Source organism: Megascapheus bottae, chromosome 33, assembly GCF_031878675.1.
Source record: "Megascapheus bottae isolate mThoBot1 chromosome 33, mThoBot2.hap1, whole genome shotgun sequence".
NCBI lineage: Eukaryota > Metazoa > Chordata > Mammalia > Rodentia > Geomyidae > Megascapheus > Megascapheus bottae.
Genome location: NC_143541.1, coordinates 5,687,696 through 5,711,261, shown reverse-complemented (window position 1 = coordinate 5,711,261; position 23,566 = coordinate 5,687,696). Strand labels below are relative to the sequence as shown.

General features: G+C 49.8%; 1 protein-coding gene across 2 annotated transcripts; it reads right to left on the bottom strand.

Moving 5' to 3' along the window:
- Positions 1 to 2,987: 2,987 nt before the first annotated feature.
- Cpne9 (copine family member 9) lies at positions 2,988 to 23,361 on the bottom strand. 2 transcript variants are annotated; one of them, XM_090323760.1, is made up of 20 exons: positions 23,193 to 23,361; positions 22,824 to 22,864; positions 22,692 to 22,738; positions 22,503 to 22,606; positions 21,989 to 22,229; positions 21,703 to 21,779; positions 16,668 to 16,731; positions 16,451 to 16,554; positions 16,038 to 16,142; positions 15,444 to 15,485; positions 15,190 to 15,265; positions 15,045 to 15,098; positions 14,360 to 14,421; positions 13,510 to 13,556; positions 12,574 to 12,755; positions 12,258 to 12,385; positions 6,691 to 6,793; positions 4,629 to 4,686; positions 4,236 to 4,309; positions 2,988 to 3,364 (listed from the first exon to the last, which is right to left on the bottom strand). In XM_090323760.1, the coding sequence occupies exons 1-20, from the start codon at positions 23,264 to 23,266 to the stop codon at positions 3,179 to 3,181; spliced, it is 1,869 nt and encodes a 622-aa protein (XP_090179886.1). In that variant the 5' UTR covers positions 23,267 to 23,361; the 3' UTR covers positions 2,988 to 3,178. The 2 variants fall into 2 exon arrangements, with proteins under 2 accessions (XP_090179886.1, XP_090179887.1); XM_090323761.1 differs by having other exon boundaries at positions 22,193 to 22,229.
- Between the last annotated feature and the right edge of the window lie 205 nt (positions 23,362 to 23,566).

The following is a 23,566-nucleotide window of genomic DNA, read 5'->3' as shown; positions in this document are numbered from 1 at the left end:
GGGGGTTGGGGGAGAGAGAGTGTGGGTCTGAAGCAGGCGGGGTGGAAGGGTTTGGGTAGACAGGTGAAGTGGTGGCATTCAGGACCTGTGCATGGGGAGAATGCAGCATGACTGTGCAGGGGATGTGAAGCAGGGAAAATATACAATAGCTGCACACTTACCAGCTGTTAATTTAGCTTTTGCTAAATACCTTGCCTTTATTTTTGTTAGAGTCTGGATACTTTATTTACCAGGGGTCAGTCTGTATATTGAGACATTCTCTTTTGGTTCATCTGAACACCATCCACAAAACAAAAAAATAAAATAAAATAAAGAAACCTTAAAACTACCCACCAGCAATGGCAAAATACAGATCTAATCTCCATTAAGAAGTATGGTGTACAGGGCCAAGAGTTTGGCCTAGAGGTAGAGTGCTTGCCTAGCATGCGCGAAGCCCTAGATTCGAATCCTTGGTATCACATACACAGGAAAAAGTCGGAAATAGTGCTGTGGTTCAAGTGGTAGAGCTCTAGTCTTGAGAAAGCCCAAGGACAGTGCTCAGGCCCTGAGTTCAAGCCAAAGGACTAGTTTAAAAAAAAGTAAATTGTGCTTTTTAATTAAATACTATATATTTTATTGTTGTTATAAAGGTGTTGTACAGAGGAGTATTGTTTTTCCTTTTGCCTGTCCTGGGGCTTGAACTCAGGCTCTAGGTGGTGTCCCTTGCGCCTCTTCCTGCTCAAGGCTAGCACTTTTAACACTTGAGCCACAGCACCACTTCTTTTCCTGAGCAGTTTATTGGAAGTAAAGGTCTTATGGAATTTCCTACTCAGGCTGGCCTTGAACCTTGATCTTCAGATCTCAGACTCCTGAGTAGATATGATTATAGGCATGAGCCACAGGTGCCTGGCAAGTCAGGTAATGAGTACATTTCTTTCTGGACAATGTCATCCCTTCCTTTACTCTCTCCCCCAGTTTTTCTCTTGCTCACAAGTTACATAGTTTCTCCTTTATTTGTAGAACTGAGCTTAAAAAACTCTTGTCAATTTTAGGGGAGAATAGCAGAGAACATAAGTGCCAGGAAGGTGTCTTGTTCAACAGTGCTTCAACACTTTTGTCATCAGACTGTGAAAGCTTCTGTTTTACCTTAATGCAAACTTTGCAATCAACCCCCTAAAATGCCTATTTTACCTAACAGTGTTGGTTATGTAGTGAATACTCAAAGGAAATGCTACTACGCTCAATTTTAAAAAATCAGAATAAATTACACTTGAGATTTTGAAATTACTGCAAGAGTGAGTAGGAGAAACACTAGAATTCATAGGCAGAAACTCTTTGAAAGAGTCCTATAGGTGAGAGACTTGACAAATGGGTTACATCAAAAGAAAAAGTTTCTGCACAGCAAAGGACATAATTACTAAACTAGAAACAGACTAGCTCTTTACCAGCAGTACATCCAGCAAAGGCCCGATATCCAAACTATACAAAGAGCTCAAGAAACTAACCCCATCCAAAACTAATAAATCAGTCACTAAATGGGCAAAAGAGCTAAGGAGAGAGACTTCTCAGAAGAGGTAAGATGGGACAAGAGTGTGGCCTAGTGGTAGACTTCTTGCCTAGCATGCACAAAGACCTGGGTTTGATTCCTTAGTACCACAAAAAGGCAAAGCCAGAGGTGGTGCTGTGGCTCAACTGGTAGAGCTCTAGCCTTGAGCAAAAAGTGTTCAAGGACAGAGGCCAGAAGTTTGGCCTAGTGGTAGAGTGCTTGCCTACCATGTACGAAGACTTGGATTTGATTACCTTGGTACCACATACATAGAAAAAAGCCAGAAGTGGTGCTGAGGCTCAAGTGGTAGAACGCTAGCCTTGAGAAAGCCCAAGGACAGTGCTCAGGGCCCTGAGCCCAAGCCCAGAACTGGCAAAAGAAAGAAAGAAAGGAAAAAGGAAAGAAAAGGAAGAAATCAAAGCATCTGTGCAAGCTCGCCATTGGTGGCTCACATCTGTTATCCTAGGCTGAGTTCTGAGGATTGCAGTTCAAAGCCAGCTGGAGGAGAGAAGTTCCTTAACACTTTTTTTATCTTTATTTTTGGGTCAGTCATAGGGCTTGAACTGGGTGCTGTCCTTGAACTCTTCAGCTCAAGTCTGGGGCTGTACCACTTTGACCCACAGCACTACTTACTGTGTGCCGGTGGTTAACTGGAGATAAGAGTCTCATATACTTTCCTACCAGGACTGGCTTTGAGCCACATTCATCAGATCTTAGCCTCCTGAGTAGCTAGGATTGCAGGCGTGAGCCATTAGTGCTTGGGTATTTGTTGTTGTTGTTTGTTTTGTTTTTCTTAAAGCCATCTCTTCTAAGGTCAGAAATCCCTTTGAAAATTTGATGAAAGTTATATACAAGAATAACACAAGGGCCGGGAGTTTGGCCTAGTGGTTAAAGTGCTTGCCTAGCATGCATGAAGACCCGGGTTCGATTCCTAGGTACCACATACATAGAAAAAAAGCAGGAAGTGGTGCTGAGCCTGAAGTGGTAGAGCTCTTGCCTTGAGAAAGTCCAAGGACAGTGCTCAGGCCCTGAGCTCAAGCCTAGGACTGGCAAAAAAAATAAAAATAAAAAATAAAAAATAAAATAACACAAACACAGAGAGAGAGAGAGTACTTTTTCTCTTTTTTTTTTTTTTTTACCAGTCCTGGGCTTAAACTCAGAGTCTGAGCACTGTCCTTGGGCTTTCTCAAGGCTAGAGCTCTACCATGTGAGCCACAGCACTACTTCCGGCTTTCTCTATGTCTGTGGTACCAAGGAATCAATCCTGGGTTTTCGTGCATGCTAGGCAAGCACTCTACCACTAGGCCACACTCCTGGCCCGTGAGTATTACTTAAAGTGTTTGCAGTGTATCAAGAAGTGCTCGGATAAGTGTGGTTCCCAGCCAAAGGCCTCCTTCCTCACTCCCCTTCCTAGTCTTTTTCTCTAAGACCCACGACACAGAGGTGGAATAAAGATCAGCTTTATTATTGGCGTGGAGGCAGGGAGGCTGTGACAGGGCCAGGTCCCTCTGCTGTCAGCAGGGTGGACCACATTGTCATGGATCAGTGAGCTGCCCTCCCCCCCCCAGTGAGGCCCAGGGCTCCGGGTGTCTCTGGCTGTCAGCAGGGAGTGAGCAGACAAGCAGAAGGCCAGATATGGGATAATTGGGCTCCTCAAGGCTGATCCCCATCCGTGGTGGGGCTGGGGTTGGCTGGGGGCGGGGGCCTTGGCTGGATGTCCCTCGTGCGCATGTAGGACAGAAGCTGCTCAGGGATCTCAGCCAGCACGTCCTTGGCCAGTCGGGCCATGCTCAGAACCTGGTTCCCCGATCGGTCGACATAGTCTCGGAAGGGGACAAACTAGGACAGACACAGACAGGAAGCCGTGGGCCGTGGCCAGTGGTGGGTGGGGCAGGGTGGTTTCACTTTTAATCCCCAACATCACTTTCCAAGGATCGCCCTGTCCCTCTGCCCTCATCTGGGACAGTGGGCGCTGTCCCTGAACTCTTCAACTCAAAGCTAGTGCTCTACCCCTTGAACAACAGCACCACTTCTGGTTTTCTGGTGGTTAGAGATAAGAGTCTCATGGATTTTTGTGCCCAGGCTGGTTTTGAACCACGATCCTCAGATCTCAGCCTCCTGAGTAGCTAGGATTACAGGTGTGAGCCACCAGCTCCTGGAGAGTGTTTTTAAAAAATCTTGCTGGACTTCTCTTTTGTCTTCCACATAATCATGCCACTCTGATTCTGTGCTCTTCTGACTTTCCTCCTACCTTTCTGGAAGCTCCCTTCCAGGAAGCAGACAGACAGATGCCTTTATAAAGCAGGTCTGATTGACTCATGTACAGTCCTTCAAGTAGATCTTGCTACCCTGCTCAGAGCCCCTGGGCCTTCTCACAGGCTGCTTCTCTGTGTCTGTAAAACTTAGAATTCCTTCAGGACTCAATTCAAATGTCACTTCCTCACAGAAGCCTTCCCTGATCTTCAGATCCGGTTCCCTACTGTCGGCTATATTTATAGTGACATTGGCTATTCCTCTGCAGGCAGTCACTACAATCCCAGCAGGGGTTTAGCTATGATTGCCTCCACTAGAGGACCGGGACCTGGGAGAGCTAGATCCTAGATCCAACCCAGCAGAAGCAACCTTGTCAAATGAATGAGGAAGTATGAAGAAAGTAAAGGAGGGTGGCTGGTCTTGCTCCACACCGCCCCCCGCCCCACATTGGACCTACCTGAACAATGTCCCGCTCTGCATAGCGCCCCCTGGAGGACACACGTACATCATCCCCATCCAGTTCTTCCATTGCTGCAGGAAAGACAGCCCTCCACTCAGTGGCTTTCCCAGCCCCTGTGTCCTCCCTCCCTCTTAGCTCCCTCCAGAGTCACTATGGGAGTTATGGACTTACTAATATCATTACTAGTAAATCTGTCCTCCTAGAAACTTGACCAGGGGAAAGTACCAGTTTCATGAGCCTTGGTTATGAAGAGGAAACAGTGTCTAAGAAGGTGTGTGACTTAGCCAGGATCTCACGCAGATATGTAACCACCCTGACTTTGTGAGGTGGACCTGAATTCTTAGACCCCTCCTGTTCTCCCCAGTTCCTAATCCCTTCCATTCTACAAACCTTCAAACATGGCTGGTCCTACACCGACAATGATGATAGACATGGGCAGAGAGGAGGCCTGTGGGAAGAGGGGAAGGACTGGGTGAGCTGCCATGACAATCCTTTCTGTGTGTGAGTACTCACTGGTTGTCATTGTTCCAGACTATTCTCGTGTGTGTATATACATATAAGTGTATATATACGTATAGACATATATGTATACGCAAACATGTATATATGAACGTATATACATATGTACACACACACATATATTTTTTTAATTGAGGGCTTGAACTGTGGGCTTGGGCATTGTTCCTGAGCTTTTGTGCTCGAGGCGAGCACTCTACCATTTGAGCCCCAGCTCTACCTCTGTCATTTTGGTGATTAACTGGAGATAAGAGTCTCATGGACTTTCCTAGCTGAGCTGGCTTTGAACCATAATCCTCAGGTCTCAGCCTCCTGAGTACCTAGAATTACAGGTATGAGCCACTGACAAGCAATTAATACTATTTTTCTGCATCTATCAAGCAACCTAGAAGGATATACAGTGTTTTCTAGAGCAGAACATTTATTGATTCTCCAGTATAATTTTTTTTAATTGCCAGTCCTGGGGCTTGATGAACTCTGAGTTTCTTTTTTCTTTTTTGCCAGCCCTGGGGCTTGAACTCAGGGCCTGAGCACTGCCCTTGGGCTTTCCTCAAAGCTAGTGCTCTACCACTTGAGCCACAGCACCACTTCTGGCTTTTTCTATGTATGTGGGATCAAGGAATTGAACCCAGGTCTTGGTGCATGCTAGGCAAGCACTCTACCACTAGGCCAAACTCCCGGCCCTATCCTTGAGTCTCTTTTTGCTCAAGGCTAGCATTCTACCATTTGAGCTGCAATGCCACTTCTGGCTTTTTCTGTACAAGTGGAACTGAGGAATTGAATCCAGGGCTTCCTGCATGCTTGGCAAGCACACTACCATGAAGCCACACTCCAGCCCTCCAGGATGATTCTTAAAGGTCTCCCACTGGATGTGGCCAGGAGGGATCACTACTACACTGTTGGTGGGAGTGCAAACTCGTTCAACCACTATGGAAAGCAGTGTGGCAGTGCCTCAAAAGGCTAAACATAGAACTCCCCTATGACCCAGCAATTCCACTACTTGGCATTTACCCAACCATCCAGAAACAAGGACATACTAAATCCACCAGCACAACAATATTCATTACAGCACTATTCACCATAGCAAAGATATGGAACCAACCCAGATGTCCCTCAGTTGATGAGTGGATCAACAAGTTATGGTATTTGTACACAATGGAATTCTATGCTGCTGTCAGAAAGAATGACATCGCCCCATTTGTTAGGAAATGGAAAGACTTAGAAAAAATCATATTAAGTGAAGTAAGCCAGACTCAAAGGAACTTAGGCTCAATGGTTTCCCTCATTCTTCATAATCAGTAGAAACCTTGGGCTCTACTAGCAGAGATTTGCAATAGAGCAAAATCTTGATACATAAGGCCATATAATGTGAAGCTAATTGAAAGGACCTCCAGGATATTGAAACAAAAGCCATATAATGAATAATTGTTCTCCTTAATGTACTATGTTGTCTCTCATCTCCTTTGCTATCCCTTGGTTATCTCATATTGGTATAGTATCTTACTTTGTTATCTGATATATTGAATTTATTTGTATTTGGATATTTGAAATTTGATAGGGAAGGGGGGAAAACCAAGACAGGTGGGGGGTGTGGGGGGGGAGGGAAACGGGTACCAAGACATGTGAAAGAGTATCAATGTATGTGAATTAATGCACCTTCTATCTGGCAAATATCATGTAACCCTTTTACTAATTACAATAAAAAACAAAAAAGGAAAAAAAAAAAAAGGTCTCCCACTGGAACAAAGGATCAACCTGCTCCTGCTCCTGATTAAAGAGCCATCTTCTCTGAGCTCAGTGCTCCTGTCCTGTAACGCAGCCCTTGGAGAATAAGGGCAAATGCCAACAGTTCAGAAACAGCAGGTCCCACCCTGGCTAGGAACGGCCAGCCCGACCACCCTCTTCCGTGGCCCCCGGGGTCCCTCTTGAGACTCACGCTGACAATGGCCTCTTTGGTCTGTGTCATGTCAGAGATGACCCCATCCGTGATGATGAGCAGAACATAGTACTGGGAGCCGTCAGAGATCTTGGCTGCTGCCCTGCATGGGAGGATGAGATCTGAGCCTCTCGGAAAGCACAGGGGCCATGGAAGATCTGAACTCCATAGTCTCGACAGCTAACGTGAGGGCCGCGGGCAGACCGGGGCCTCTGGAGTCCTTGCTGATTCACCAGACCTTGTGCTGGCCCCTGCCTGCCATTTCTGTCGTGATATTTATCAAGCACTTACTACGGCGGTCACTGCAGACATGCAGGAGGGAGAAGCAAGCCCTCCTGCTGATACTAACCCAAAGAGCACAGAGAGCACCGGAAAATGACCTCTGTGGGCAGCGGTGTCCTCCCCAGCCACTGGGTGTTAGCATGCCTGCAGTCCTAGCTGATCAGAGAATCAAGGTTCAAAACCAGCCCAGGCAAGAAGTCTGTAAGACTCTTCTAACTCACCAGCAAAAAGCCAAAGTGGAGGTGTGGCTCAAATGGCAGAACATCAGCCTTGAGTGCAAAAGCCAAGCAACGTGGGGCTGGCAGTATGGCTTAGTGGTAGAGTGCTTGCCTACCATGCACGAAGCCCTGGGTTTGATTCCTTGGTACCACATACACAGGAAAAAGCCAGAAGTGGTGCTGAGGCTCAAATGGCAGAGCGCTGGCCTTGAGCAAAAAGTATCCAAGGACAGTGCCGAGGCCCTGAGTTCGAAGAAGCCAAGTTTGATTTCAAACTCCAGTATCAGCACACCCACACGGAGCACACAATTCCTTTATTTTGCTAGGCAATGGCAGAGCTTGGTCCCCTGCCTTCCAGCCCCGAGACAGACCATTTCCATCAAGGCTGAAGGCTCTATTAGATAGTGCTCTCGAAATCCACAGGGCAATGATAGTGCAGAACCAAACCGTTCTGACCCAGCCTACCCAGGGCCAGGATGGGAATTGGTTAGGGTCCTTAGGATCCTCCTGTCTCTTTTTTGGATTCTGGCCCCATCCTCCTGGCCTAGAAGTTTCTCTTGTAACCCACTCATTTCACATTGCTATGTGCCATACCAAGCTTGGCGCCGAGTAGGGAACAGAGTTGGGGGGGGGGGAGCGGGACAGATGCTTGTACACTAGGGAGCACTGAGCTTAGGGCTTTGAGAAGGTGACAACCAGTGAAGACTTAGAAAATGAATGAAAGGCTGTGGGAATGTGGCCCAGTGGTAGAGTGCTCGCCTAGCATGATTCCTTCAAACTAAATACAGAAGAAGAAGGAAGAGGAGGAGGAGGAGGAGGAGAAGGAGGAGGAGGAGGAGGAGGAGGAGGAGGAAGAAGAAGAAGAAGAAGAAGAAGAAGAAGAAGAAGAAGAAGAAGAAGAGGAAGAAGAAGAAGGAAAAGAAGGAGGAGGAGGAGGAGGAAGAGGAGGAGGAGGAAGAGGAAGAAGAAGAAGAAGGAGAAGAAGAAGGAGGAGGAGGAGGAGGGGGAGAAGAGGAGGAGGAGAAGGAGGAAGAGGAAGAAGAAAAGAAGAAGAAGAAGAAGAAGAAGAAGAAGAAGAAGAAGAAGAAGAAGAAGAAGAAGGAGAAGAAGGAGAAGAAGGAGAAGAAAGGGAGGGAGGGAGGGAGGGAGGGAAGGAAGGAAGGAAGGAAGGAAGGAAGGAAGGAAGGAAGGAAGGAAGAAAAGAAGGCAGGCAGGTTGGCAGGCAGGCAGGCAATCAAGCAGGCTGGTCCAGGTGGTTCACGCCTATAATCCTGAGTAGCTAGGAGAGGCTGAGATCTGAGGATCAAGGTTCAAAGCCAGCCCAAGTACAAAAGGACCTGAGACTCTTATCTCTAATTAATCTCTAGAAAATGGGAAGTGGGGCTTGGCTCAAGGGTAGGGCGGTAGCCTTAAGCTGAAGAGCTCAGGGACAGTGTCCAGGCCAAGTTCAAGCTCCATGACCCACAAAAAAAAAGAGAAAGAAGAAGGAGGAGGAGGAGGGGGAGAAGAAGAAGAACAAGAAGAACAAGAAGAAGAAGAAGAAGAGGAGGAGGAGGAAGAAGAAAGAAGAAAATGAGTGGGATTTGGCCAAGTGATTGGTAGGTAGAGTTACAGCAAGGTTCCAGAAAGATCTAGAATCAAGTGCCCAGAAAGGGTGTGCTACAGAAGTCACATGAGGGACTGCCAAGGAAAGATTGAAGCTGGAGCACTGGGTGAAGGGCATTCTTGACAGGGTTTGTCAGGGCAGGGCAGTGGATATGGGGGAGACTCTTGCGAGCACAGGATGTCTGTCTTGGGCTTCCTGTGACTGCTATTGAGATCTGGAAAGTTGGCTGAGGTAACGGTTACCAGTGTGGAAAGGGCAGGCTGTGCCCTGCTTGGCGTAGTGTAAGAAAAAAAAAAACCATAGATGCAAGCCAGGTGCGGTGGCTCACGCCTGTGATCCTAGCTACTCAGGAGGCTGAGATATGAGGATCGTGGTTCAAAGCCAGCCTGGGCACTAAAGACTGTGAGACTCGTATCTCCAATTAACCACTAGAAAACCAGAAGTGGGGCTGTGGCTCAGGGGATAGGGCAGTTGCCTTGAGCTGAAGAGCTTAGGGACAATGCCCAGGCCCAGAATTCAAGCCTCATGACCTCCCCCCAAAAAACAAATCATCGAGGCATGCTTGAGACAGCGGTCTAGTTTAATCATCTTTGCTTCTCTACGAGATGGGCATACAATACTCTATTCCTTTTCATGTGAGTGTGTGTGTGTGTGTGTGTGTGTGTACGCGCGCGTGTGAGAGCCTGTGCGTGTTGGTACTGGGGTCAAACTCAGCACACTGCAATGTTGTCTAGTTTTTTAATGCAATGCTGGTGCTTTACAGTTGAGCCATGGCACCACTTGTGGCTTGTTTGGTGGTTAGTGAAGATGACTGTTCCTTGGATTTATCTGCCTGGGCTTCTACCTCATTCTCAGCCTCGTGAGTAGCTAGAATGGCAGATGTGAGCTACTGGCACTCAGCTGCTTTACTCCTTTGTTTTTGGTCCATCTTGGGCTAAACTCAGGGTCTAGACACTGTCCCTGAGCTCACAGCTAGCACCTTACCACTTGCACCAGCCCTACTTCTGGCTTTTTCTGTGTATGTGGTACTGAAGAATTGAACTCAGTACTTCATGCATGCTAGACACGCATTCTACCACTAAGTCACATTCCCAGCCCTGACCTTTTTCTTGCCAGTCCTGGGGCTTGAACTCAGGGCCTGGACACTGTCCCTGAGTTCTTTTTCTCAAGGCCAGCACTCTACCACTTTGAGCCCCAGTGCCACTTCCTGTTTTTGAGTGATTGGAGATAAGAATCTCATGGGAACTTTTCTGCCCTAGTTGACTTCAACCCAGATCTTCAGATCTCAGCCTCAGGGGTAGCTAGGATTATAGGGAAAGAGCCTATAGGATTATAGGCATCTGGCTCTTTATTCCTATTTTTAAAATGAAAAGATATTAAGTTCAGAGACATTCAGCAGCAGCCTCGGGGGCGTGAAGCCTGAGTTCAAAGCTGCTCTTAGTCAACAGAGACAAAAGCCTTGGTGCCACCACTCTGCATACATGGCCTGCTTTCTGCACTCTCCCGCACTCCAGTCAGATCTCGGTCCACTGACCTGCTGGTTCATGGCTCTGTGATTTACACAAGCCATTCCTTTTACAGACCTCTGCGCCCTCTGTCCTCGGATGAAGTCAACCCACTGTAACCCAGCTGAGCAGCTCCACTTACAGCAGATCCGAGCCTTCCAGCCTGCAGAACACAGCTCTCTCCACAGAGGAGGGCTATCTGCACCTCCTAGAGGGGTCTCACACTGGGGCCTATGAGAGGTACCCCAGGACAAATCTGCTGTGCTGCGTGATCTCAGGTGAAGCTAGGTAACTATACACTTAAAACACCAAAAAAAGTTTTTTTCCCAGAGTTCAAGCACCATGACGGACAAAAAAAAAATTATTTAAAGCAGTGATTTATCCCTGTGATCCTAGCTACTCAGGATACTGAGATCTGAGCATCAGTTCAAAACCTGCCTGGGTAGGGAAGTCCACGAGACTCAGAGCTCCAAAAAATACTCCAGCAGTAGGGCTAGGGATCAAGTGGTAGAGCAGTAACCTTGAGCAAAAAAGCTTAGGGACAGTGCCCGGGCCCTGAGTTCAAGCCCCATGAGAGGCGTGCACACACACACATTTAAAACAAACATATATGCCATGTGGGAAGAGGGAAAGAGCAGAAAATCTGCATAGGTTTGTAGAATCAACTTTGGAGACTTCAAATAATCTCAGCCTAGCGGCTCTCTGTTGTACCCTCGGGTGCCTTCAGAGGGCTGCAGTCTCTTGCCTTTGCAGATAGGCAACTTGTTAGAAATGTCTGGGGAAAGCTGCCCTACAGAAGGCAATGATTTATTTGTACTTCTGCCTTTGTCTCCTGCACCAAGGCGGGAGCTCCCAAGGGCATGCCAGACAAGTACTCTCCCACTAATCCAAACTCCCGGCCCCCTCTCTTTTCACTTATGTAAAATCAAGGCAGTCTCAAGGGATCTGTGAGTCTCCACAGCCTCCACAGAGAACCAGCACACAGCAGGTGCCTCTGAATAGTAACCTGGGCCATAACAGCTAACATTGCATGACTTAGGATGTGGTAGGTTCGATTCTAAGTGCTGAACATGTATTGACAAAGACCACAATCTTTTTTTTTGGGGGGGTGGGGGGGCTTGAACTTGGGGCTTAAGTGCTATCCCTGAGCCTCTTTGGAAGCCAAACACTTTAAAAATGGTTACTACCAGGTTCCTGTAGCTCACACTTATAATCCTAGCTACTCCGGAGGCTGAGATCTGAGGACTGAGGTTCAAAGCCAGCCAGGGTGCAAAAGTCCATGAGACTCTTATCTCCAATTTACCGCCAGAAAACCAGCAGTGGTGGAAGTAGCACTTTGCTATAGAGCTAGCGCTAACCTTGAGCTGACTGAGCACTGTGGCTAAAGTTGATAGAGCACTAGCCTTGAGCTGAAGAGCTCAGGGACAGTGGCCAGGTCCAGAGTTCAAGCCGTACAACCAACCAACAAACAAACAAACAAGCAAATGTGAACTGTGTACTATTTAGCTCTCCTTCCCAGAATAAGAGGTCATCTACTACTTGTATACAAAACGTTGTCACAGGTCCTTGCATAAAACCAATCAAATCCTTCATTAAGGGAACCTTGGGATCTGTTGCTCTGTCTTTGTCTCTCTGTCTCTGTCTCTGTCTCTCTCTCTCTGCCAGTCCTTGGATTTCCTCAAGGCTGGATCTCTACCACTTGAGCCATAGCACCACTTCTGGAACCAAGGAATTGAACCCAGGTCATCATGCATGCCAGACAAGTACTCTCCCACTAATCCAAACTCCCGGCCCCCTCTCTTTTCTCTTATGTAAAATCAAGGCAGTCTCAAGGCTGGGATGTCACTCCCGGCAGGCAGCTGGTTGACATTCTCTCTGTCCCGCAGAATTAAGTACCAGAGTCAGGCCAAACCTGAGTTCACATAGTGGACTTGGCTGTCCATGGGGGGCCCATACCTGGCCACCTGATTAATGACAGGAGCAAAGTAGGTAGGCCCGTAGAGTTGCACAGTGCGCAGACTCTGGAAATAACTCTCCAGCACCCCCTCGATGCCCGCACAGTTGGGGTCCTCATCATTGTTGTTCTGTCAAAGAAAAAGTCCTGCCATCTGAGCCCGTGCCTGGTCTGCCAAGGAAGGCTCCCATCCCAGCTGGCTCCTTCCCACCTTCCCCCCGCACCCAGGGCACCCCCTTGACCCTCTCACAGCTTGCTGTGCTTGGTAGCCCTCCAGAGGGAAACTCGTCCACTAGGTTGGGTGGGGCCAGATCATACCAGGGGAAACTGGTGAGAGATCCTGCCCTCGGGGGGCAGCTTGGCCCCGAAGCCATAGGCTGGGAAGAGCTTGTCACTGTCATAATCCTGGATGATCTCTCCCACGGCTTTGAGGGCCAGGGCGTAGGCGCTGAGCTGGTAGGGACTCATGTAGTGCAGGGAGGTGGGCTGCAGGGGGTTCCCTGTAGGGGACACAGGAGCCCCAGCCTTGTGGTCACCTGATCCGCCACCTGTTCCTTCATTCCCTTATCCTTGTAAGTATCCGGACATCTATCCATTCATCCACCCTCCATCCTCTATCCATCTGCTCCTTTATCTTCTGTACACTCACGTGTCCCTCTATCTGACCATCCACTTAACCATTTACCCACACGTCCATCTATACATTTACCTGGCCATAAATCCATTTTTCAACGTACTCATCCATCTCAGTATCTATATCCTCTTAAGAATGAAGCCATCCAGCCATCCCTCCATCCATCTTCAGCCCACTATTTATCTTCCTTTTCTTTCCATCTTTCCAGTCAGGTCATTTTATCCAGTCAGTCATTCCTGTCCCTTCAATTCATCTACTTGTTTATCTGTTCTCCTATGGGCCCATATATCTTGTCTACTGATCCATTCCTCTACCTACTTATCTGTTATTTACTCACCTTAGAATAGCTGTCTCTGCCAGCATACCATCTATGAATCTACTCATCCAATCTATTGTTCTCACTCTTGGACCCATCTCTCCAATCTGTACACTGCCTTGCTCACTGCTTTTTTATCTCCTGTTCACGTACCCATCTCTCCTTATACCCATACTCTCTCATCTCCATCTACTCTCTGCCAGTTGAGTTATCTGTCCTTTCTATCTGACTTGTTCATCTAGCTCCTCATCTTGCACTCAGTAGTTCCCTTCCACCCCCTCCCGTGCCCCCGTCCATTCCTCACCATTAGAAGCTGTGAAGTCGATGGCTACCGTGAAGTTCAGCTGTGTCCTGTTAGGGAAGGAGCTGGGTTGAGCAGGGAGGACCCGTCGCTATGATATCAGGATTTCTCCAGACCACCTACAGCTCATGCTAAATGGCAGATTCTGATCCAGGCAGTCTAGGTGAACTGACGAATTCCCCGAGTGATGCTGACACGGTGGGGGCACCACCAGGCTTGGAGTAGGAATTAAACGCTGCTCTGCGACAAGGGCATCATTAGATGTAACTTAACCCTTTTATAGCCCTGAAGGAGTCATTCAGATCTCCATTTTTCATAAGAGAAAAAGGGAGGTTCAGGGAAGCAGAGTCTGCCTCTCAACACCAACAAAAATGTCCACTTTGCATTCTATGTCTCTTGACCCCTCTTTCTTTTCAGCCTATAACTTTGTTTTTCGTCTGGGTGCTAGGATTGAATCCAGGGCCTTGAAGGTATTGTGTGATGCTCCGCCAGTCTGGCGTTTCTTTCCAGGGTGGGACTAGAAGGCAGTCCTACACGGATGGCTAGGAGCGGTGATATTTTGCACTTTATACAACAACTTTGATAAATAAGAAAATGGAGCCAGGTGCTGGTGGATCACACCTGTAATTCTAGCAACTCAAGAAGCTGAGATCTGAGGATTTCAGTTCGAAGCTAATGTGGGCAAAAAAGTCCCTGGGGCTCTTATCTCCAGTTAACCACCCAAATGAGCCAGAAGTAGAGCTGTGGCTCAAGTGGTAGAGTGCTTATCTTGAGCAAACAATGCAGCCCTCTCCCCACCCCCAACACACGGAAAGCCCCCTACTGGGCTGTGAGTGCTTGGTTTGTGACTAACCCGCCTTTGATGTAATCCACAAAAGTGAATTCTGAGTCCACAGAGAAGGAGAGCAGCGTCACCTATGGGACAGAAGGGGCAGCCCTGCCACTTTGGAAAGGGCAACAGAAGGGAGAGAGGCAAATGACTTGAGGCCCTTGACTCTATCCCTGTGCCAGCCCATCCTACCACGTTCAGTTCTGGAAGAAGAAGCTGTCAGAAATGGATTTGGAAAGTATATTATACTTGCAAATGAAATTTAAGGTTTATTATTATTATTATTATTGTTCTATAAAAAGTTTTTCTGTTGGGGGTGGGCTAGGTGGCTCACACTTGTAGTCCTAGCTACTCAGGAGGCTGAGATCTGAGGATAATGGTTCAAAGCCAGCCTGGGCACGAAAGTCTCTGAGACTCTTATCTCCGGTTAACCACTAGAAAACCAGAAGTGGCGCTGTGGCTCAAGGGGTAGGGCAGTCGCCTTGAGCTGAAGAGCTCAGGGACAGCAGCCAGGCCCAGTTCAAGCCCCATGACCCACAAAATATTTAAAAAGCAAATAAAAATGAAATGTCAACAGTGTCACCTGCTGCCCCTCATCACGGCAGCCAAGTGCTCTGTGCTCTGTCACCCCTGCCTACCCCCACCCCAAACGGTCATGTATTGGTCAGTGGGGCCGAGAGAAGGAGCCAGAGCTCCAGGGGACACTCACAGTTCCCGAGTTGACATACTTCTTCTTCTTACATTTCTTGCGAGGGTTAAGTACCTGGGTGGGGTCAACAACCATGTGAGGAGGCTGGAGCCAGCACATCCTGGACCCGAGGACCAGAACAACAGGGCTGGGCTGGAGCTCTCACCTCATACACCGTGAATTGATTCTGGGCCTTGCTCAGCTCGCGGTAGCTGGTGGTAAACTCACCGATGAAATCATGGCTGCAATGAGGCCAGGGGTGGGTGGATAAGCTCCAGTTGCTGCCGGTGTCAGGTCTGAATCCATCTTTACATCACCCTCTGGCTCTCAAGGCATCCTGGGATTCTTAGTGAACGACTGTGCTGCACTTACAGGGAGGTGTCTGGGTTAAGGACAGGGGAAGGGGACGGGCAGTTCTACCTTCCATCTCGATCCCAGTCATATACGTCAATCTTCACTGTTCTGAAATACACAAGATAAACACAGGCTCAATGCGAATAATGAAGTCCAGAGACAGTTCCCACCCGTTCAACTAAACACTTGCCATTCTTCCATCCGCCACCCTGTTCTTTTTGCAACTTTCCTCCTGCCATCTTTTTATTCATTATTCCAGCCTGTACCTGTGTCCTGGCAATAATATTGTCATTACCATCACAATTACAATTCTCTCCCATTTAATGACTTTTCTATTCTGGAAGGAAGGAAGGAAGGAAGGAAGGAAGGAAGGAAGGAAGGGAGGATGGGAGGAAGGAAGGAAGGAAAGAAGTGAGGAAGGGAGGGAGGGAGGACAGCCAAGGTAATGTGGCTAAGATTGTTAGTGATTGAGCTAATATTTATTTTTCATTCATTCATTCATTCATTCATTCATCAATCGTGTGGCTTGAACTTAGGGCCTGGATGCTGTCTCTGAGCGCTTGTACTCAAGGCTAGTGCTCTACTGCTTGGAGCCATAGCTCCAGGAAGCTCCCATCTTTGCTCTGGCACTGTCACTGCCCAGCTGGATCCGAGGCTGACCTGTCATAGTCTCCATTGCACAGTGCCCGCACGGGGATGCTAAAAGGCTGCCACACGGGATTCAGTGTGTTCTTCACAACCTCCGTCTTGTGGCAAATGGTGAACCTGGAAAGGTGCGGGAGCTCAACATCTGTCTGGAGGTTACGACTGAGTTTTGGCCAGATCCTGAGCTCAGGGTCGGAGCACTGTCCCTGAGCTTCTTTTGTTCAAGGCTGGCACACTCTACCACTTGAGCCACCGTGCCACTTGCAGCTTTTTCTGTGTACGTGGTACTAAGGAATCAAACCTGGGGCCTCATGCATGCTAGGCAAGCACTCTACCACTAAGCCACATTCCTAGAAACCCAACATTTATAGAGATTTCCAAGACCCCCGCTGCATATGTAGCCTCCAGGGAATGGAGACCCTACTCACGTGCCATCCTCGTTGCTCCTGTAGAATACAAGAAAGGGGTCTGATTTCCCAAAGAAGTCCTTCTTGTCGAGCTTGTTTGCACACAGCTGCATGGTGGCAACATCCTAGAGACGGAGAGTTTGTGGAAAGCTGAACTTACCCCAGCCTTTCTGTGGTCCAGGGAAGGGAGTCTGAGAGAGAAGAGAGCTCCTGGCTCGAGCAGATGGCCCAGACTCACCCGACAATTGCTAAGCTCCTCTGCAGTCAGCAAGATGGTCCCACACTTTTTACCGGGTACACCCCTGGAAGCAGAAGAGGAGAGACAGAGGCAACCAAGGTTGGGGCCGCCACACTGGGGCTGGGTGGGCCCAAGGGCCTATTTACTATTGACAGTCCTAGGTGGGTCCCGTTCTATGCCAGTGGGAAAAGACCTAGAGTCGACTTGGGAGAGGCCTACAGTGTAGCCGGAAAAGAGCTAGACTAGCCTAGAGGAAATCTCCTAAGAGTAGTAGGACAAAAGCAATTTAGAACCAATGGACTCTGCGTGGATGTTATGACTTTCAAATAGTGTGACCCTCAGTAAGGTATTTGTTTTTCTCCTCCTCTGTGAAGTGGGACCCAAGACCACCTGGGAAAGGCTGTGGAGGCGCTGAATGAATGCCTGGAGGAAAGAACAACTGTAAACATTGTAGAATAATATGTGCACCTGCCATAGCAGTCCCTGGAACCTACAGGATTTTCCAGCTCTTCCAGCCCTCAGAGAGCTTGTTGGGGGAAGCAGAAGGTCAAAGCCAGTAGGCAAGAGGAATGTGGTCATAGCACCTCTGAGAGGGAGAAGAATTTCTGTGCAGACTCAAGGCAAGGGCTTATTTTGATAGTTTAGTTCTTTGTGCTTTCTGAACATCATGAAGAATTTATTTATTTATTTAGGCGAGGGGCCAAGAGTGGTAGTACAGGAAGCCTGTAATCTCAGGACGTTGGATATTAAGACAGGTGGATCAGAAATTCAAGGCCAGCCTGGGCTACATAGTAAGATACTATCTAAACAAAAGAAATGAAAATATACACAAAAAAAGAAGGACACTACCATGTGCTTAAACAGTGTTTATAAAGACATTTTCATTTCCCTAAGGACCCAGGTTGATAAAAGCCCATGAACTGGTTGCTTCCACAAGTCTGGCCCTGGTGGCTCACACCTATAATTCCCATGAGGCTGAGATCTAAGGATTGTGGTTCAAAGCCAACCTGGAGATCAGAGTCTCATGGACTTTCCTGCTCAGGCTGGCTTTGAACCACGATTCTCAAATCTCAGCCTCCTGAGTAAGCTGGGATTCCAGGTGTGAGCCACCAGTGCCCAGCTTTTCCCATTTTTTGAACTATTTCCTTGGCCTCTTCAAATCCTGAGTCTCTGAGCCTTAACAAAGGGGAGTAGAATGCAGGGGGACAGAGCTAATCTCGCTGTTTAGTAGAACTAACCAATGGCAGCCCATGAGCATATCATGTATGGTTCTTTAACTCCCTCTTGCTCTCCTTCTCCTCACCCCCTGCCGTCAGTGATAGAACTGCACCCTTGCATCCTGCCTCTTTTCCCAGACCTTGCTTCACTATGGGGACAGCAGCAGCCTAGCTAGATCCAACTCTCCTCCTCAGCCCCGTGGCCCACATGCTACTGAACACAGCCAGAGAAAAATACACAATCGTGCTGCTGGCCTTGCTGTCAAACACATGGCAGCAAACCTCTGAAGGTCCTGCATGCTGCTGGCAACCACGCTGCCCATCCCACGGCCTCTCCTTGCCAGATGTGCTTCGTGGCAATTTCACTCCTCCCTCCACCCTCACTCAGACAGTGACCTTGTTTCCTTCTCCCCAACAAACGGCAGCAGCTAGAAGAGAAAGTCCACCCACCAGCACCCTTATTCTATGCCTCCCATGGCTGCTATAAAGGAAATGGCCACGTGCCTCTCTACCCCTCCGCTGGCTACCACCTTCTACACTGGCTCGCCTGCACAAGGACATTGCACCGGCAACTCTCCCATCTCTCTTATGTATTGCAGCAGATTTTCAGATTCTACTCACTAGAATATAAATGTGATATATTTTTGCACCTTTGAAAAAATTACAGGTTTGGGAACATGGCTTAGTGGTAGAGGGTTTGCCTAGTCATACATGAAATCCAGGGTTTAATTCCTCAGTACCACATAAACAGAACAAGCCAGAAGTGGTGCTGTGGCTCAAGCGGTAGCCTTGAGAAAGCCCGAGGACAGTGTGCAGGCCCTGAGTTCAAGCCCCAAGACTGACAAAAAACTTTTCTTACAGGGCTTGCAAGGTGGCTTAGTGGTAGAGTTTGCCTTACATACGTGAAGTCCTAGGTTCGATTCCTCAGTCCCACATATGAAATCCTGAGTTCGATTCCTCAGTATCACATAAACAGAAAACACTGGAAGTGCCTCTGTGGCTCAGGTGGTAGAGTGCTAGTCTTGAACAAAAGAAGCTCAAGGACAGTGCAAGGCCTTGAGTTCAAGCCCCAGAACTGGCAAAAATTTTACACACTTAGAACTCATGGCTTCACCTAGCTACTCTAGAAACTGAGATCTAATGATTCAGGGTTTTTTTTTTTTTTTTTTTTTTTTGCCAGTCCTGGGCTTGAGCTCAGGGCCTGAGCACTGTCCTTGGATTTTCTCAAGGCTAGAGCTCTACCACTTGAGCCTCAGCACCACTTCCGGCTTTTTGCTATGTACGTGGTACCGAGGAATCGAACCCAGGTCTTCATGCATGCTAGGCAAGCACTTTAACCACTAGGCCAAACTCCCGGCCCCTGATGATTCAGGTTTTAAGACAGCCTAGGCAGAAATGTCTACGAGACTCCATCTCTACCTCACCACCAAAATGCCAGACTCAAGTAGGAAAGCACCTGCGAAATGTTGGGAGATTATTTATGTACCTATTTGCCTATCATCTATGTTTTGCTGTCTTGATTGAACAAACAGCCTTTTCATGGTAAACATGTGCTGTAACTTTAAGCTACATCTCTATGCCTACTTCTTTTTAAGACAGTGTTTTACTCTGTAGCCTTCCATGACCTCAGACGGGATCCGCCCTGCCCCTGCATCCTCAGAGCTTGGCTTTTAGGCATATTCCATCATATTTGGAAATTTTCCTATTCTTACAACTATTTTTTGTTGCGATGTGGCCATTTTTGTGAGGGTGGGTGATCTTTTGTATTGTAATTGCTATCATGACTGATATTAAAAATATCTTTAGCAGTGCAAGACTTAGAAGATAAACATAAAACTCCCACACTTGTTCAGCAGTATATTTGTTAGAAAGCAACAACAACAAAAAGTTCTAATAATAGCTGTTTCCTTTAAGGAGATAACAAGAAAGAACCATACTCCAGGCCTCAGAAAAACACGTCAGCATCTATAGCTCATGTATCTTACTGCTGATTTGATATACCCCTTTGATATCTGATAGAACATAAGAAATGTAACATGTCAGATGGAACTGCTAAATGAGTTCATCTCCCAACTGGCTCTTCAATTGCTTTGTGTGTGTGGATATGCCAGGACTCGGATTTGACCTGGGGTTTGGTGTGGGTGGTATTAGTGAGCTTTTTTCCTCCCTTTTCCCCAATCCTGAGGTTTGAACTCATGGCTTGGGCTCTGTCCCTGAGCTTCTTTTGCTCAAGGCAACTCCTCTACCACTTGAGCCACAGCGCCACTTCCAGTTTTTTTCTGTGTATGTGGTCTTGAGGAGTCAAATCCAGGTCTTCATGCATGCTAGGCAAGCACTCTACCACTAAGCCACATTCCCGGCCCTGAGTTTAATTAAGTCTGGTGATTTACCACTTGAACCACAATTCCACTTTTGGCTTTTTGGTAGTTAATTAGAGATAACAGTGTCATGCTGGAGCTGGTTTTCAATTAGGATCCTCAATTCTCAGCCTCCTGAGTAGCTGGGATTTCAAGTGTGATCCTATACGACCCTTTGGACCAGTGGTACAATTCTCTTTCCTGTTGCTCGGGCCAAAGGCCTTATATCTTCTGCAACTGCTGTATTCCTTTCCCACTCATTCACTCTGCCAGGAATCTGTGGGCTCCTCCTTCAAAATATATCCAGAAACAGATCACTTATCCCCTCCTTTGCTACCTGTGCAGTGGCAGTGAATAATAACCTTTTTTTTTTTGTAGACTCTGGATTGAACTCAGAGCCTCCTGATTGCTTGGCAAGTACTTTATCATTTGAGCCACACCCTCTAGTCCTTAGGACTTGGTTTTCAGATAGGATCAGCCTGTCTTGAATCAAGATCCTTCCACCTTCGCCCCTAGATAGCTGAGACCATAGACACATTCCATAACACTGGCTGCGTTTTGAGATAAGGTCTCAATAACTTGTGGCAGAGTTGGCTTGGAACTTCAAACCTCCTGTCTTTGCCTCCCAAGTAGTTGGGATTATACACAAGCACAATCATTCCAGAATCTATTAACCTAATTTCTCCCTGCTTCTACATTGGTTTGTTCTCTCCCCCAGCAGTCAGTATGGTCACTCCTCTGTTCAGACCTCCATCAGAGTAACATCTCAAGTCTTCAGAGGCTACAAAGCCCTCACTGGTCATTCTCCGACCTCACCTTCCTGCCTTCGCCCTCCAGCCACACGAGTCTCGCTGCCATCTCTCACACCAGCCAGATTTTTGCACTGTCATTATCCTCTGCCTGGGACTTATTCCTCCACCCTCTGTAAAGCCAGCTTCCGGGGGGTTGGCCATCCTGTTGAATACTGCACTTGTGTGGGGAGTGTGAGGTGGGTGCCTCATGAGTGGTGCTTTGTACTGTACACCAATCCAACTCCAGCCCCTTGAACCTGGGCTGACATTGAGTGTGTGCTCAGTACAGGTGGTAGAACAGGAGAATCCCCGGTGCTTGAAGCAGGTGTCTAGAACTGGCTAATGTGTTGTTTGTGAGAATGTAATGCCAATGCCAGAGGATTTGCTTTCGTTCCTGAAAGGGTCCCAATGGACTGGGAGCTTGGAAGTGGACCTGAAAGGTCCAGCGAGACTTAAGGAAGAATGAAGAGAGATTGGGGACCTGCCAAACCTGAGATAGCCCTGAGCAGAACCCTAGAGATCCCACTTTCTCATGGGGGTGTTGGAGCCATAGGGAAGGCTCATGACCAGAGCCAATCTCAGCTTCCACTGCTACAGGACAGCAGGGTCTCTGGGAGGGAAAATCTGGGGCGGACGGGTCCCTTCCCGCCTCCCTTCCCATTCAGCTCACGTGAGAGGTCGCTCGACTCGGCTGCCCTGGCCTCCGATCACCTCTCCCAGAGCCAGGAAGGCCTGTCCCAGGAAATCCTGCGCCAGGACACAGTCAGTGAGGCCAGGGGCCGGGTGGGGAGGAAGGCCCAGCCTTGCCCTGGCCCTAAATGCTGCTCTTGCGGCTGGGGTACTTCTGAGATGTCAGAACCCTGCCAGAGGCCATGCCCTGACGACAAGCCAGCTCTGCTTCTCGGCCTCACCATGCTGTCCCACCCCCTCGTCCGGGCCCCTTCATTCGGCCTCACCTTCTGCAGATCCCAGCGGTGGCGGAGAAGGAAGAGAAGGAATGAGGAAGGGGCGCAAGCAGGAGAAACCCAGCGGCAGGAGCAGGAGAGGCCGGGGAGAGTGGGCTGAAGAGGTGGGGTGGGGTGGCAGGAGTTCTGGGGAGGATGCCCGGTACACCTGCCGCCTTCCCGGGCTGGCCGGCCCGGGAGGGTCTGCTTGCTTACCGGTTTGGAGATGTTGGTTTTGGAATCCACATTGTACCTGGGGAAAGAATGGAACCAGCGCGTGGGGTGGGACTGGGTGGGAGCGAGGCGGGGAAGGCTCAGTGGTGGGTGTGGGGAGGGGAAGTGGAGGCGCCTGCAGGGGGGGAACCCACTTCTACTGGGGGCGGGCTCACCCCGCGTGGGGCGGGGCTAGGGCTAAGTGCTCCCGTTCTGATTGGCGCCTAGCTGGGCCAGGGGCGGGGCCACCGGGATCCCGGGCCAATCCAGGCCTGGGGGCGGGGCCAAGCCGACATTCAGGGCGGGGCCTCACACGTCGAAGCGCAGATTTTGCTTTTCCTCAAAGAAATAGTCGAGGACGAATTTGCGCAGGAAGTCCGGGTTGAGCGTGTTGTCGATCACCTCGGTCCGTCCGAACTGGGCGGGGTGCGGGCAGGGGAGGCAGAGTCAGCCCCGGACGTGCGGGCCGGGCCGGGCCGGGCCGGGGCGGGGGCGCACTCACCTCGCGCCACTCCTGGCTGGCGCGGCTCTGGGTGTACAGCACCACCACTGCGGCGGGGCGGGGCGGGTCAGGACCGGCGGGCGGCCCCCCGCCACCCCCGCCCGCCCCCCCCCCCGCCCGGCCGGCGCTTACTGGGGTCAGACTTGGAGAAGGTGTCGAGGTCCAGCAGGCTCCTAGGGGAAGCCACGCGGAGGCCGGTCAGTGCGGAGCCCACGCCCCGCGCTGTCCCGAGACGACTCGGGGCTCCTTCGCGCCCCCCACCCCGGCCCCGCGGGCGTGGGGCATCCCGAGGGCCCCGGGAGGGGGCTCGATCCACAACTTGGTGGCTCTGGAGCCCCTCGACCCACCCCTGGGGCCGCCGACACAGCCCCCTTTAGAGGGCGGGGCTGCCCGAGATGCCCCCCAGCCGGGCTCCGGCGGCGCCTCGCCCCGCGCCGCTTCCCCCTCGGGTCCAGCCCCTGTCCGCAGACCCCCCCTCCCGGCCCGGCGCGGCCCGCTCACCGGCAGGAGACGGTGATCTCAATCTTGGTGGCCGGGACGCTGCGCTCCGAGGCTCCGCCGCCGCCGAGAGACATGGCTGGTCGCGTGGCTGAAGCGGCGGGGGGTTTGCGCGTCCCCGGCCGCCCGGGCTAGGGGCGGCGAGCGGCGGCGGGGCGGCCCATGGGCGGCCCGGCTCCTCCGGCCCTGCCCGCTCCCGCCGCTCGCGCCCGACTGTGGCTGTGTGGCCGGCGGCGGCGGCGGAGGCAGCGGCGGCTCCAGATGGCAGCACCGCCCCGCCCGGCCCCACGGGCGGCCCCCGCCCCGCCGGAGCAGAGCGGAGTCGGCTGGGAAGCTCACCCCAGGCCCGGACCCGGACCCCGCCTCACCCACGCCCT